The sequence below is a fragment of the Notolepis coatsorum genome (assembly GCF_963971535.1).
Source record: "Notolepis coatsorum genome assembly, chromosome: 12".
Taxonomy (NCBI): Eukaryota; Metazoa; Chordata; class Actinopteri; order Aulopiformes; family Paralepididae; genus Notolepis; species Notolepis coatsorum.
Genome location: NC_140176.1, coordinates 42567939 through 42582236, shown reverse-complemented (window position 1 = coordinate 42582236; position 14298 = coordinate 42567939). Strand labels below are relative to the sequence as shown.

At 43.9% G+C, this 14298-nt stretch overlaps 1 protein-coding gene across 3 annotated transcripts in view; it reads left to right on the top strand.

Moving 5' to 3' along the window:
• dnajb6b (DnaJ heat shock protein family (Hsp40) member B6b) overlaps positions 1 to 14298 on the top strand; it is a 106656-nt gene that overhangs the window by 47163 nt on the left and 45195 nt on the right. For all 3 annotated transcript variants that reach the window (XM_084326594.1, XM_084326593.1, XM_084326592.1), the window contains exon 3: positions 5942 to 6126. In XM_084326594.1, the coding sequence (XP_084182720.1) occupies positions 5942 to 6126 (185 nt within the window). The remainder of the gene's footprint in view (positions 1 to 5941; positions 6127 to 14298) is intronic.

The window sequence follows — 14298 nt, the reverse complement described above, 5'->3', positions numbered from 1 at the left end:
GAAATATGTCCCTCAGACAAAAGCATTATCTAGTGTCTTGGCAGCCCCACAGCTTATGCAGTAATAACATACCATGTCTGCATATTATCCTGTGACAAGGACCTCAAATAATGACATGTCTTGACAGTGTTGACCAGTCTCATTATCACATTATTGGAGCATGCGTTTCTTTTCGACCTCTTGCTTGTGAACTTGCTCAATCGGGTGTGAGAGAACAAATGATTCATTCTGAGGTATGTTCTGTCTTTTGATCTCTTTCTCTCACTTTCTCAGCCTCACTCGCCCCCCTCTCTCTTTCTTCTCTCTGTCTGTCTCTCTTTCTATCTCTCTTTCTTTCTCTCTCTCTCTTTCTTCTCTCTCTCTCTTTCGTTCTCTCTCCTCTAGCTCACTCTTTCTCTCTCTCTTCTCTGTCTCTCCCTCTTTCTTTCTCCTCATTCTCTCTATCTTGCTCTCTCTCTTTCTTCACTCTGTCTCTTTCTCTCTCTCTCTCTATCTTGCTCTCTCTATCTCTCTTTCTCTCCCTCTCCATCGCTGCAAAATCAGCTGACTACAGCCTACCGTAATAATAATAATAATAATACATTTAATTTGTAACGCACCCTACATTCCTGAGAATGGGAGAGTGATCATAATCATTTAATTATTGCCCCTGAATCCATGAATTCTTTTAACTAACCATTACAAGTGCAGAACTACTGTAGTTTTTCCCTTTCAGCCTCCTTTCTCCTCATCCCTCTTTCATCCCTGCACGGATGACACGCGGTGTTCCCAATTCCACTCCATTCTTCTTTCATACGGGGTCGAAAGGTTTACAGAACGTAAATCATACAATTCCCAGGCAGCTGATGTTGGGAGCCCTGGCTCAGCTGTTCCCATGCTCCTAGAGGCTCCACTCAGCTGTTCCCATGCTCCTAGACTAGAGGCTCCACTCAGCTGTTCCCATGCTCCTAGACTAGAGGCTCCACTCAGCTGTTCCCATGCTCCTAGACTAGAGGCTCCACTCAGCTGTTCCCATGCTCCTAGAGGTTCCACTCAGCTGTTCCCATGCTCCTAGACTAGAGGCTCCACTCAGCTGTTCCCATGCTCCTAGAGGCTCCACTCAGCTGTTCCCATGCTCCTAAAGGCTCCACTCAGCTGTTCCCATGCTCCTAGACTAGAGGCTCCACTCAGCTGTTCCTATGCTCCTAGAGGCTCCACTCAGCTGTTCCCATGCTCCTAGACTAGAGGCTCCACTCAGCTGTTCCCATGCTCCTAGACTAGAGGCTCCACTCAGCTGTTCCCATGCTCCTAGAGGCTCCACTCAGCTGTTCCCATGCTCCTAGACTAGAGGCTCCACTCAGCTGTTCCCATGCTCCTAGACTAGAGGCTCCACTCAGCTGTTCCCATGCTCCTAGAGGCTCCACTCAGCTGTTCCCATGCTCCTAGACTAGAGGCTCCACTCAGCTGTTCCCATGCTCCCTGCCTTCACCGCTGTTCCAAGTTCATTATTATTACAGGATGGTTCTGGACAGTAGATCATTCCGTACCTAATAATAATTATTATTATTATAATCAATATTATTTATATTGCCCTTTACATTTGAAAAACATTTAATGCCACAGAAAAAAAGAAGCATACCGTAATTCCTCTAATAGTAACCGGGTCTCAAATACAAGCCGGGTCTCTATTAATGGCCGGGTGCGCTCTTGAGCTAAGCAATTATAAGCCGACCTCCTAATACAAGCCGGGTTACTGATATACTGAGCTGCATACTGAGCTGCTGAGGTAAAGTTACTTGATTTCACTTTGAAAACGTTGAAATGACCAGTGACCACCTGTAATTGCACTGTTTACTATTTCATACAGTACTTGGTTTCAATAAATGAACCCAGTACATTTTACTGGGTTCAAACTGACACAAAATGTTGATTTATTCATTATGATCCGTTTGAAAATTTGAAATATAGGCCTCCCTCTTATACAGGCCTCCTCCTAATACAAGCCTGGTACCCGCTACAGTTGAAACAAATACAAGCCGGGGTTACTATTAGAGGAATTACGGTATATCAAGGTAAAAAAAAGTAAAAATCTCTATTAAAAAGGTGGATTTTTAAGCCACGTTTAAAAGCATCCACAGTCTGTGGTGTCCTCAGATGGTTGGGGAGAGCGTTCCACAGATTGGGAGAAACCAAGCGGAAAGCCTGGTCGCCCATGGTACGGATCTTGGTCCTGGGAGGTTTGAGAGAGTTGGCAGTTGTGGAGTTGTGGAGTGAGGAGTTCCTCGAGGTAGGGAGGAGCGTTGCCATGGACACACTAGTAGGTTAGGAGGGAGGAGCTTTGCCATGGATGCACTAGTAGGTTAGGAGGGAGGAGCGTTGCCATGGATGCACTAGTAGGTGAGGAGGGAGACCTTGTACCAAACCTGAATGAGACAGGACGCTAGTGGAACAGAGGTGATTATGTTAAAGACATCCCACAGTAGAGATCCTTTTAACCTAATATAGCCTCTTTTAATTTTGTTCCCCCAAAGCCACCTTATGTTTAGTCTATAGTTTAGTGTATAGTCTTAGTTATAGTCTATAGTTTATAGCTATTTATTAAACAGTTAGCATAACATAGTTTGTATAGATAGAATATACATTGTGTATAATGTTTAGTTTTATAGTTTAGTTTATAGTTTATAGTTTATTTATAGCTTATTGTAGGAAAGCCCTTGTTAAGAAGATACATTTAATTTGGTAATTGTTAATTGCCCTTTATATTGTGACAAGCCTGGTGTTGTTCAAGCTCGACACGGACCAAAACAAACAATTTCAATGTCCACACAAGCACAATTTCAATGAATAAATAAATGATATTTATTGTTTAACAGCACAAGTCCAATGGGCAATAGGGTAATCCAAAAACAGTCCAGGGTCAAAACACGTATCAGGCTCTTGTACAAAAGAAGGGATTGTTCAATACTCAGAGTTTGTCTTCCGGTCCAGGGTCAGTACACAAGGGGGTTTCTCAGCCAGTCTAGGATCCAGTACACAATGAACATCTCGCCTTCACCTCTCCTCTCAACTACCTCTCACCTCACAAACTCCGTCAAACAACAATCTCTCTCTCCGTTCTTAGCTCCTACCTCAACTCCTCTCAACAATACTCTATCTGTCTTAGTGTTTTATGTCATGTGTGTCTGGTGTGTGTGTGTGGGATGTGGGTGATCTAATGGTGCACAGGTGTGTTCTACCAGTCCTATCAGCTGCCTAATTGCTTCCACTTCTCCCGTGGCAGTAGTATCGCCCATCCTTCACATAGCCATGGGACGGGGGGTGATATCTGCCACAATATATATTATAATTTATCATTGTTCATTGACAAGAGATAATGATTAATGTTATTGTTATTGTTCAATATTATAATATGCTCCAACTGGTATTATATACTTCAAATATCTCTTAATTTGGGGAAATTGTGAGTCAATGACAGAGTATAGTATTTATGTTTGATTTGTGCCTATTTCATTTACTGCAATTTACTTTGGAAATATGCTAATATTAATACATTTTCTGTTGATGTTGTTTCTCTCTGCTACTGAGATGCTGTTAGCCAAGCTGCTAGGTTAAATACATATAACTTGTCATTCTGTTATGGTTAGAGCTTTGAATTTTCCTTTACATTTGGTTTACTGCTTGTGCCTAATTGTATTATTTTGCCTGTATTGCATAACGTATTTCCCCGCGTACAGTATGTAAATGTGATAACAGTAGGTTATATTAATAACTCAGGTTATCAGAATATCTCTTAGCTACTTTTAAAGTGGAATGTGGTCCAGTTCTGCTGCTCTGATTAATTTTTTTTTTTTTTTTATATATTTAATTTTACATTTTTCAGAACATTGTACAAACATGACAAACAGTATACCAACATGACATACAAACACACTCAGACAGTGAAAGTAAAAAAAAATGCATTAAAAAAAAAAATAATAATAGCAATTTTTTTACATTTGCTATTACAACACGGTTACCAGCCATACATGACTGAGAAATATTGTGTTTGGGGTCCCTCATAGGGGGACTGTGAGATCAGACGGGCGAATCAGCTGCCGCCTCTAGCCTCATTGAGATAGGCTAAGAACGGGTCCCAGATTTTTGAAAACCTTTTAAGTGAATCGGTTCTCAGGAACCTTAGTCTCTCCATCCATATGACAGAGGTCATGTCCGCCATCCACAGTTGGAAAGAAGGTGCTGAGGAGGACTTCCACTCCATCAGTATTTGTTTTTTAGCAACCGTTGTCCCCAATGTCAAAGATTGTTGCACAGCTGTAGGAAAGCTCAGAGAGGACTCAGAGCAGCCGAAGATGGCGAGCTCTGCCCCCGGCTGTAGAGTTATCTTGTAGGCCTTAGAGTACCAGTCAAATATTTTGGCCCAGAATCCTGTTAGTGAAGGGCAAAACCAGAAGGCATGAGAAAGTGTACCCTCTGATACCTGGCACCTGTCGCACAGAGGTGAAACAGAGGGGTAGATCTTGTGCAATCTATGCTTGGAGTAGTGGAGACGATGCACAACTTTAAATTGGATCAGCTGGTGTCTACTATTGACTGAGCCAAGTTGTACTATAGACAGACAACTGTGCCACTGTGCCGCCCAATAAAGGTTATATATTAAAGTGGTATGTGGTCCAGTTCTGCTGCTCTGATTAAAGGTTATGTTAAGGTGGTATGTGTTCCAGTTATGCTGCTCTGATTACGTCCTCTTGAAGTTGACAGGCGTCAAATGTGAAAGTATACTCTTCATAATAATTTTTTTGTATATATTATGTTTTCTATGCAAAATCCTTTTCGTCAAAGTAACTAGTACTAGTAGCCTAACCGACGGGTTCAGATAAATAGTGGAGTAAAAAGTACAATATTTCCTTGTAAAAGTATAAGATTCCCTAAAATGAAAATACTCACATAAAGTACAAGTAGCTTGAAAATGTACAGTACTTGAGTAAAAATACTTAGTTACTTTCCACCACTGCTGTTTATTAATGTATATTGTATTGTATTTCCTTGTAGAAACCACATGTTCTTCCCTGAATATAAAGCCTTAAACTGAAGCATCGCATCTGTGATTCTTTAAACGGAGTCACAGCCCCATAGTGTCCACAGCATAGTGCTGTCAAGCACATCTGTGGAGGCCCTAGACCTCCGTATCACTTATCTAGTTACATAGACTTCGTTTATATTTATAGTTATAGCTTATAGTTATAGTTTGTATAGATAGAATATACGTTGTGTACTATATTTACAAATCTACTATGGTTGAGGAGCCGTGAAAAACGATCATCTCACGTTTCTGAATGTATGTACATTTAAAAAAATCAAACCGTGACAATAAAATCATCTGAATCTGAATCACACGCTCTTAACCTCTCAATGTCAGTGGAATTCTCCCCTCTGTATCTCAGACACTCCCTGAATCATTAGGGATTATCATAGGGGATCATTTTTTCCCCAGGGGGATAATTTGCATGCCTTTATAAAATGCTTCTTTGCATCAGACCTGTTCCGTCTTGTTCCTCAAGAGGCTATAAGCGTGTTGTGACACAAGCATTAAGTTGCGCGTGGAGACGAGAAAAAACACTTCCATGCTGTGGCCTCTCCCTCGTCAAGAGCAACACATAAATCTCACTTTCACCCACGGGGCCCCGGGCTGAACGCCGACTTACCAATCATTATGTAATGGCACTTGGCTAATGTCAACTCTCCTCATCCCCTCATCCCCTCCCCTCCCCTTAAGAGGGCTCTATTTCAGGGCACCCGATTGCATTGTTTAGCATTTGCCGCCCTGTATAATACCGCCGGCCCCCTCCCCTTATTCCAAGTTACCCCCTCTAGCTCCGGAGAGGGGAGGTTTCATAACCGTCGTACACATGGCTGGCCCTCCGCTCACTCCACCGCACACTGTTGTGCTTCTGTCGCTCTCCAGATAGCATGCCTCGCTGACGAGACTCACTCCACGCACTCTACTCCACAGAGCCCACGCGGAGGAGGACTCCCGCACAGGAAGAAGCCCCCCACCGACACGCACACACGCACGCAGGACGGAACCATGGACTACTATGACGTTTTAGGGGTCCGGTGTGACGCCACACACGATGACATCAGAAAAGCGTGAGTTGCCCTTTTTTTTTTACTCCTCTGCTGCTGCTGCTGTTGTTGTTGTTAGAAACTTTTTTGGGGCCACTCGGAAGGATGTAATAGGTTAATTATAACCCCTCTAGCATGGGAGAGAGACAGAGAGAGACAGAGAGGGAGAGACAGAGAGAGATCTGGCAGGTTCCCCAAAGCAGAACCCCTCCCTGTTTACCGTAGCCTAGTAATGACCTCAAACAACTTAAACAAGACACGCCGCTGTCTTCAAAGTTAAACAGCTTGCCGCTCCTCACACTAGCTGCAGGTGTTGATAAATCAACCCCAAAGCAGGTTAGATTAAGTAGAACAAGATGAGAGAGAGAGAGAGATACTGCAATGTACTGTAGAAAGTGTCCATTGCTCTTCCTGTAACTTTACTGCTTTCAGATCCCTTACCCTACACACACACACACACACACACACACACACACACACACACACACGAGCGCGCGCGCGCGCACACGCACGCACACGCACACACACTTTTTAACCCCCCCCCTCCCTTCTGCTTTCCGCCTGACAAGCTGTGGTTTTGACGAGTGATGCGTGTCATCATGTGGATTGTATTGTGTTTTGAGAGGCTGTCTGTTCAAATGTTTAGCCACAGAACCCCCCCCTCCCTCCCTGGTGTTAAAATTACATTAGTTCTATTGTGTGCTGGTGTTCTCTCGCCCCAGCGATCGTGGAATGCAAAGCATGCCGGCTTGGGACTTGGCTCAGCCGCTGTTAAAAGAGATGGTTCCCACCTCTGCCTCTTGACTTTTCACTTAAAGCTTGTTGTCATAGTTGTAATATATCTGTCTACTGTCTACAACTGCCCTACACTGTAATCATAGTAATCATAATAGTCTTAACTTAACTACCCACCTCATACTATAGTCTACCCATATACTCTGTATGATAGCATGTACAATAGTGAGGTATATATGGCATATTTACCTTTAATTTTTTTTTTATATTTACCGCATATATATATAAATATCCATATTTGTCTGAATATACCTGCATATAACCCCTCTATATACTACTTATACACCTGCATATAACCCATAGCTCTGTATGATAGCATGTACAATAATGCTGTATACCATGTATATATTCTCACAGCATATATATCTATCCACAACTGTCTGTACTTACCTGCACATAGTCCTTTACTATATATATATTTTTTTATCCACTTTTTCTCCTTATTTTTCTATTTTTCTCCCATCCCAATTTCGTATTACCCAATTCTTCCCTCCCCTGTCTTGAACGTTGCTAGACTATGCCTCCCACTGGTCGGCTGTAGTGAGGATAGAAGCCTTGCATCACGTGTCCCCTCCGGTACACGAGGAGGCAGCCTGTCGCATCTTTTCACTGCAGCAGCTCGAACTCTCAGTGGCGAGGAGTAACGCGTGGGAGGCTCTCCGCTACTTCCTGTTTCCGCCGCACCGGCGTCACCCAGCCGACCTGTAGGAGTCTGTCCACAACGTCCAATCCCCACCCACCGGCTTTCCCACCCTCTAACACTGTCAATTGTGTTAGTATGACGACCGGCCAAGCCGGTAGCAACGCCGAGAGCTGGGCTCGATACCAGCGTCTCCTGTGTTAGTGGCGAGCGCCTTGCCCACTGCGCCACTCAGCCGCCCTAGTCCTTTACTATATCTATATCTGTACATGTCCTACTCTTACTAGTTACGCTGCTGGCCAGTATGACTACTTCTACCATACTGTCTATACCTGTATCACTGTACCTACCTCCGGTCAATGGTCTCTAACTACACACCCTCAAGACCCCTACGCTCTGCATCTTCTGGCCGCTTCAGACCTACTCCTATCCAAGCTCCCGGAGGGTCATCAAAGAGAAGCCACCTATTCTCAGTCCTTGCCCCACAATGGTGGAATGAACTACCCACCCCAGTTAGGACAGCCGAATCCCGTCCAATCTTTCGCCGTCGACTAAAGACGCACTTCAAGTTCAAGTTCAAGTTCTTTAATAGTTGTCATACAGAAGTACAGAATACTTTCATACAAAATGCTTCTTACTGTTACGCTCCAGAGACTGTGCTAGACAAGATAGTATCAAATAACATAATAACATAATATAGCATGAATTTAGAAGAAGAAAAATGAGGTCACAGTGTTCGGTATAGACATATGTACAATGTTCTGAGTTACCATATAATATACAATACACAATACTATGCAGTGTACTAATGTACAGTACTATCTAGTGCAAAGCAGAAATGGGATGAGGTACAATTTTAGGTACAATTTACAGTAAGGTGTACGAGTTGTAGTGCAATCCTTCATCCATAAATATAAAGTGTGGGGAGTGGGTGCTACAGTGTGTTTGTTTAAAGTGTGTGTGTGCTATAAAGTGTGTGGAGTGGGTGCTACAGTGTGTTTGTTTAAAGTGAGTGTGTGCGTGTTGATGTGTGTGCTATGTGCGTTTGGTGGTTGTTGTTGTGTAGTGTTCATTCATTGTTCGTTTAGCAGCCTGATGGCCTGGGGATAGAAGCTTCTTCTGAGTCTTTCTGTGCTCGCCTTGAGACTCCGGTATTGCTTGCCTGACCGCAGCAGTTCAAAGAGGCAGTTGTTCGGGTGACTGGAGTCTTTAATGATTCTCTTAGCCTTGCCCTTGCAACGCTTGTAGTAAATGTTCTGGAGGGTGGGGAGCCCCCCTCCAATTGTGCGTTCGGCTGAACGTGTCACTCTTTGTAGTCTGCTTCGGTCTTGTGCAGTGCTATTCCCAAACCAGGAGGTGATGTTGCCGGTCAAGATGCTCTCTATTGTACATGAGTAGAAGTTCTTAAGGATCTTCTGGCTGACTTGGAACTTCCTTAGGCGCCTGAGGAAGTAGAGGCGTTGTCGTGCCTTCTTCACAACACTGTCAATGTGTGTGGTCCATGTCAAGTCCTCGGATATGTAGGCTCCGAGGTACTTAAAGCTGTTGACTCTCTCAACCGGTGCCCCGTCGATGCTGAGGGGGCTGTAGTCCTTGACCCCCGACCTCCTGAAGTCCACAATCATCTCCTTTGTTTTGCTGACGTTCAGGGAGAGGCTGTTTTCCTGGCACCATCCCGCCAGGACCTTGACCTCTTCCAGGTAGGCCCTCTCGTCGTTGGCAGAGATCAGGCCCACCACCACTGTGTCGTCAGCAAATTTGATGATTGTATTGCTACTCCGCTGAGCCACACAGTCGTAGAGGAGGGGACTCAGAACACAGCCCTGGGGGGCCCCTATGTTGAGGGTGATGGATGAGGAGGTGCAGTTGCCTGCTCTCACCACCTGGGGTCTGCCAGTCAGGAAGTCCAAGACCCACTGGCAGAGGTCATAGCCCAAGCCCAGGTCCCTGAGCTTGGCTATGAGTATGGAGGGGACTATGGTATTGAATGCCGAGCTGTAGTCGATGAATAGCATTCTCACATAGTTCCCCTGCCTCTTGTCCAGGTGTGATGCTGCTGTGTGCAGCACATGGGCTATGGCGTCCTCCGTGGACCTGTTGGGGCGGTATGCAAATTGCAGGGGGTCCATGTTGATGGGGAGGGAGGAGCAGATGTAGCCCTTTACTAGCTTCTCAAAGCACTTCATGGCTATGGAGGTGAGAGCTACAGGGCGGTAGTCGTTGAGGCAAGCAGGCTTGGATTTTTTGGGTACAGGGATAATAGTGGACTTCTTCAACCATTATCTGAAATAATACAAAAATAAAAAATTAATCTAACCCTAACTAACCTTACTGTCATGCACTTGTCCTAATAAACTAACCTACACTGTAACACGCAACACTTTGATGAATATTGTTACTCAGCTGATAGAGTTGTACCCTTCCTGATGACCTGTCGTACAGAACTTGTAAGTCGCTTTGGATAAAAGCGTCAGCTAAATGACTAAATGTAAATGTAAATGTAAATGTACATATTATACTACAACTCTATATACATCCGATTAGCACTACACTCAGTAGTACTAATTTGTATATTTTGTACCCAGTTTAATCACCTGTACATTGTATATTACTGTTGCACTTTACTGCTACAATTGCACTCTGGTTGGATGCCAAACTTATTTTCGTTGTACTGTACTTGTGCTGTATAATGACAATAAATTGTAATCTATTCTAATCTAATCTAACAAGTATAACCTGTAGTTCTGATAGGTATAATGTCCTCAGATCCAGTAGATTGTGCGCCTGAAGGCGGCCGCTGTCAACTTCCACAACGCTACCTGGCTCGCGCAGTACAAATCGGCGCTTAACGTTAACATCCACTCAAAGGTTCTCGAGTACTGTTGGCAGTCACTTGGAGGCTGCCATCTTTCTTGCACCTTGAAGATCGACGGTGTGGTGCGCTGCCAAAGCTGAATCATTTTCCTGACCGGAGTCCACCGATCTATCTTCCCTTCTGCCTGTGACTCATAGCACTCCTCCAGAACCCACCACCCCCACCCCTCACCCCCAACAGATCTCTCTGTAATAGAGATTTCGTGTTGATGAAGTGTGAAGGACGGGGAGAGACCGAATTAGAGCCGCGGTCTCACTGGATACAGCTTATCTATCTTTCAAACAGATAGGTCGAAGTCTTTTCCCTGCTGGTCTACCTCTGTCCGTTGAGCACAAGAGTATTCAGAGACGGTTGTCAACAGGCATGGACGGTATTGCTTTGTATGGACTATCAGCTACAGAGGATTTGGGGTTAAGAGATACCAACCAATGCCGCATGCAATATCGACTCAAGTCCGTTTCACTAACCAGGCATTCGGGCCGATGAATAATATTGTCACAGCTTCCAACAAAGAGATTGGCTACAACGGCTATTCACCCATAGATACATAAGGGAGCCAATCCCTGGACTGCGTGGGATTGTTGGCTGACCCTCAGTCCCGGTTTCATTCATAGTATCTGTGTGCCCACTACTGCTGCTGTTGTTGGCTTTTGGTGCAAACAGCTGATGCAGCACAAGCCCCTATGCAGTCCACCACTCCCACGTCAATGGTGTTCACTGTTCAGGCTGTCTTTGTTGTTTCTGCTTGGGAGGGTAATTTGCTTGGGAGGATTGTGTATGCATGTATGTATGTATGTATGTACGTGTCTGTATGTGTCTGTGTGTTTTTCTGGGTAGTTATGGTTTCCACCCTATAAAAAGACCTACATGTGCCTTGAACGTCTCTCCAGGGGGAACCTCTCTGAACATACTAGATAGTTGGGTCACACTGATACTGGTGTCGGATGTCACCCGGCTGATACCAGGCTAAAACAGGTGGATACCAGGCTAAAGCAGGCTGATACCAGGCTAAAACAGGCTGATACCAGGCTTATACCGGGCTAAAACAGGCTGATACCAGGCTAAAGCAGGCTGATACCAGGCTAAAACAGGCTGATACCAGGCTAAAGCAGGCTGATACCAGGCTAAAACAGGCTGATACCAGGCTAAAACAGGCTGATACCAGGCTAAAGCAGGCTGATACCAGGCTAAAACAGGCTGATACCAGGCTAAAACAGGCTGATACCAGGCTAAAACAGGCTGATACCAGGCTAAAACAGGCTGATACCAGGCTAAAGCAGGCTGATACCAGGCTAAAACAGGCTGATACCAGGCTAAAGCAGGCTGATACCAGGCTAAAACAGGCTGATACCAGGCTAAAACAGGCTGATACCAGGCTAAAGCAGGCTGATACCAGGCTAAAACAGGGTATCGTTAACAGATAAATGATCTAAATCCAATATTGTGAGCCATGTGTAATATTAAGATTAAGACATAAATACAGGCAATAAAATTATAGTACAGTAGAAAGTAAAAATAGGCAGTGTAAACAATATAATTAACTCTGAATAACATGAATTAACATGAATGAATGAATAGAATCAGAATCAGATGGGGAGCTCCAGTAGCTCACCACGTACCGCGAGTGCTATTTCAGCGCCGTGGACAACCGTGCGCGTCACGGATCTGGGGCTGAGCGAGTTCGAATCCCGGACTGCAGCCGTGCCTTTCCCAGAGTGTCTTCCCCCCCATCTGAACCCTTTCAGCCTGCTTCTGTCGGTCGAACTTGACCAAGTATAAATGCGATAAACGTATAAAAGAGCCAGGGAAATGGCCAAAGTTTAAAAAAAAAAGAATCAGAATCAGAAAAGTCTTTATTGCCAAGTAAGCTGGCACATACAAGGAATTTGTCTTGGTCGTTTTGTGCATCAACATTTAGAGACAATTAAAGTAAAATGAAATAGATAGAAAGCTAAGCTAACTTGATTTTCTCAATTTCTAGAAAAGAAAAGGCATGTCAGATGTCCCTAATGGGGAGAAATGGATTAGCCTATATCCCTTTGTCCAATGACCCCAAACTATTGATCTGCGTCTGGTCACATACTGTTCAGTTAAAGAAATGGATTGGATTGGTGATCAATATCAGCCAATACTGAACGTTTGTTACTCTCAAAGTACAAAAGTCTGAATGGGAGTCAGCAGGGGAAAGGTTATCATGGCAGTGCCTCCCCGCTCAGTCGTTCTTCACCTCACTGGGGTTGGTTTTAAGGGTTCCGACCGAATTACATTTGTACTACTGAGTACCAATTTATGCTAGATCAATCGGTACCAAATTGCTATGGCTTTGATTTCAATCATGTGTTTCAAGCGTGGGGGGTTACTTTTAACAGGTTAAATCCAATTAGCCAGTCTCTTTGAAAACCATCATATGTTAAAACTGTATTGGCAATGACACGCTCTATCTTTAGCTGTTGGGCGTGACTCAGCGATGGCTTGCCTCCGCAACCCCAGTTCTATCCCATTATGAAGTCAAACTTATAACATTACCGTCCTCATATTATGACCGATAACAGTATACAGATCTACACCATCGTACTTTTATTACAACATTTTATCCTTATTCATATTTCCATATTGTCCTACAAATCATTGGGTCTCAAACCTTTTCATGTCAAGGACCCCCAGATTGACATGCAATAGGTCAAGGACCCCCAGATTGACATGCAATAGGTCAAGGACCCCCAGATTGACATGCAATAGGTCAAGGACCCCCAGATTGACATGCAATAGGTCAAGGACCCCCAGATTAACATGCAATAGGTCAAGGACCCCCAGATTGACATGCAATAGGTCAAGGACCCCCGTTTGGTGATATTTAGTTTCAGGGACACCCATCTCAGAAGACATTTGTTGGTAGATGTGATTGAGTCCAGAATTCCATAACTGTCATAATGTACATTAGGTGGAGAGATAATAGAGAAACGTGAAACATATGATCAGAATAGTCATTATTATACATTCTCTCATTGGGTTAACTTCTATTATACAACAGGTAGGTTTGACCACGCATTGTGATTGGTCGAGAGAGTTCTAAACCGTGAGTATATTCATGATACACTGACGGTTAAATCAACATGAATATACCACTGCGCTGGCTTTAGAATGTTGTAGAAAGTTTCAACTGCCTGCCATTCATCAAATGGAAACTGTCAACATGACCTACTTCGCGGACAACGTTACTTTTGATTTAACGTGCCGTTAACTATAAACAAGTGGATAGATATAGAGGAGTCTAAAGTCATCAGCACCTCAGACAGTTCCGGGAGTTGGGCCAGTTCAATGCCCAGGCCGTCGACTTGGTGGTGTTGAAGGATTAATTGCGGCTTTTCTCCAGCGCGTCCAGCTCATCTTTCGTTGGATTGGCATGTCTAATAATGCTGTTTTTATGATACCGTTAGATGTAGGCCCGTCCTCTATATCTAGTATCCACTCATTTATAGTTAACGGGTACGTTAAATTAGACTAATACGTCAACGTTTGCGTTGCCAAGCTTGTTGATAGCCTACTCCATTTGAAATTCTAAATGGCAACGAGACATCTTTAGGAAAAAGATTTCTATGCCAAGTTCACTGAAATCGATATAAAAGACCCTAGAATTGTCTGTATTCGTCCTATAGATAAGCCAGTGGTATGTCATGAATATTGCCACGGCTGTGATGCCTACGCCACTCGAGCTTCGCTCTCTCCGGGCGCATCACAGCCGTGGCAATATTCATGACATACCACCGCTCCTCATGTATTATTGCTTAAGTGAATACAATATTAGTGAAATGAAACCATTACTCATTGGGCCTCATTCAACAATACTCTCTTATTATTTTTCTTATATTCTTGCTTACCTGTCTGT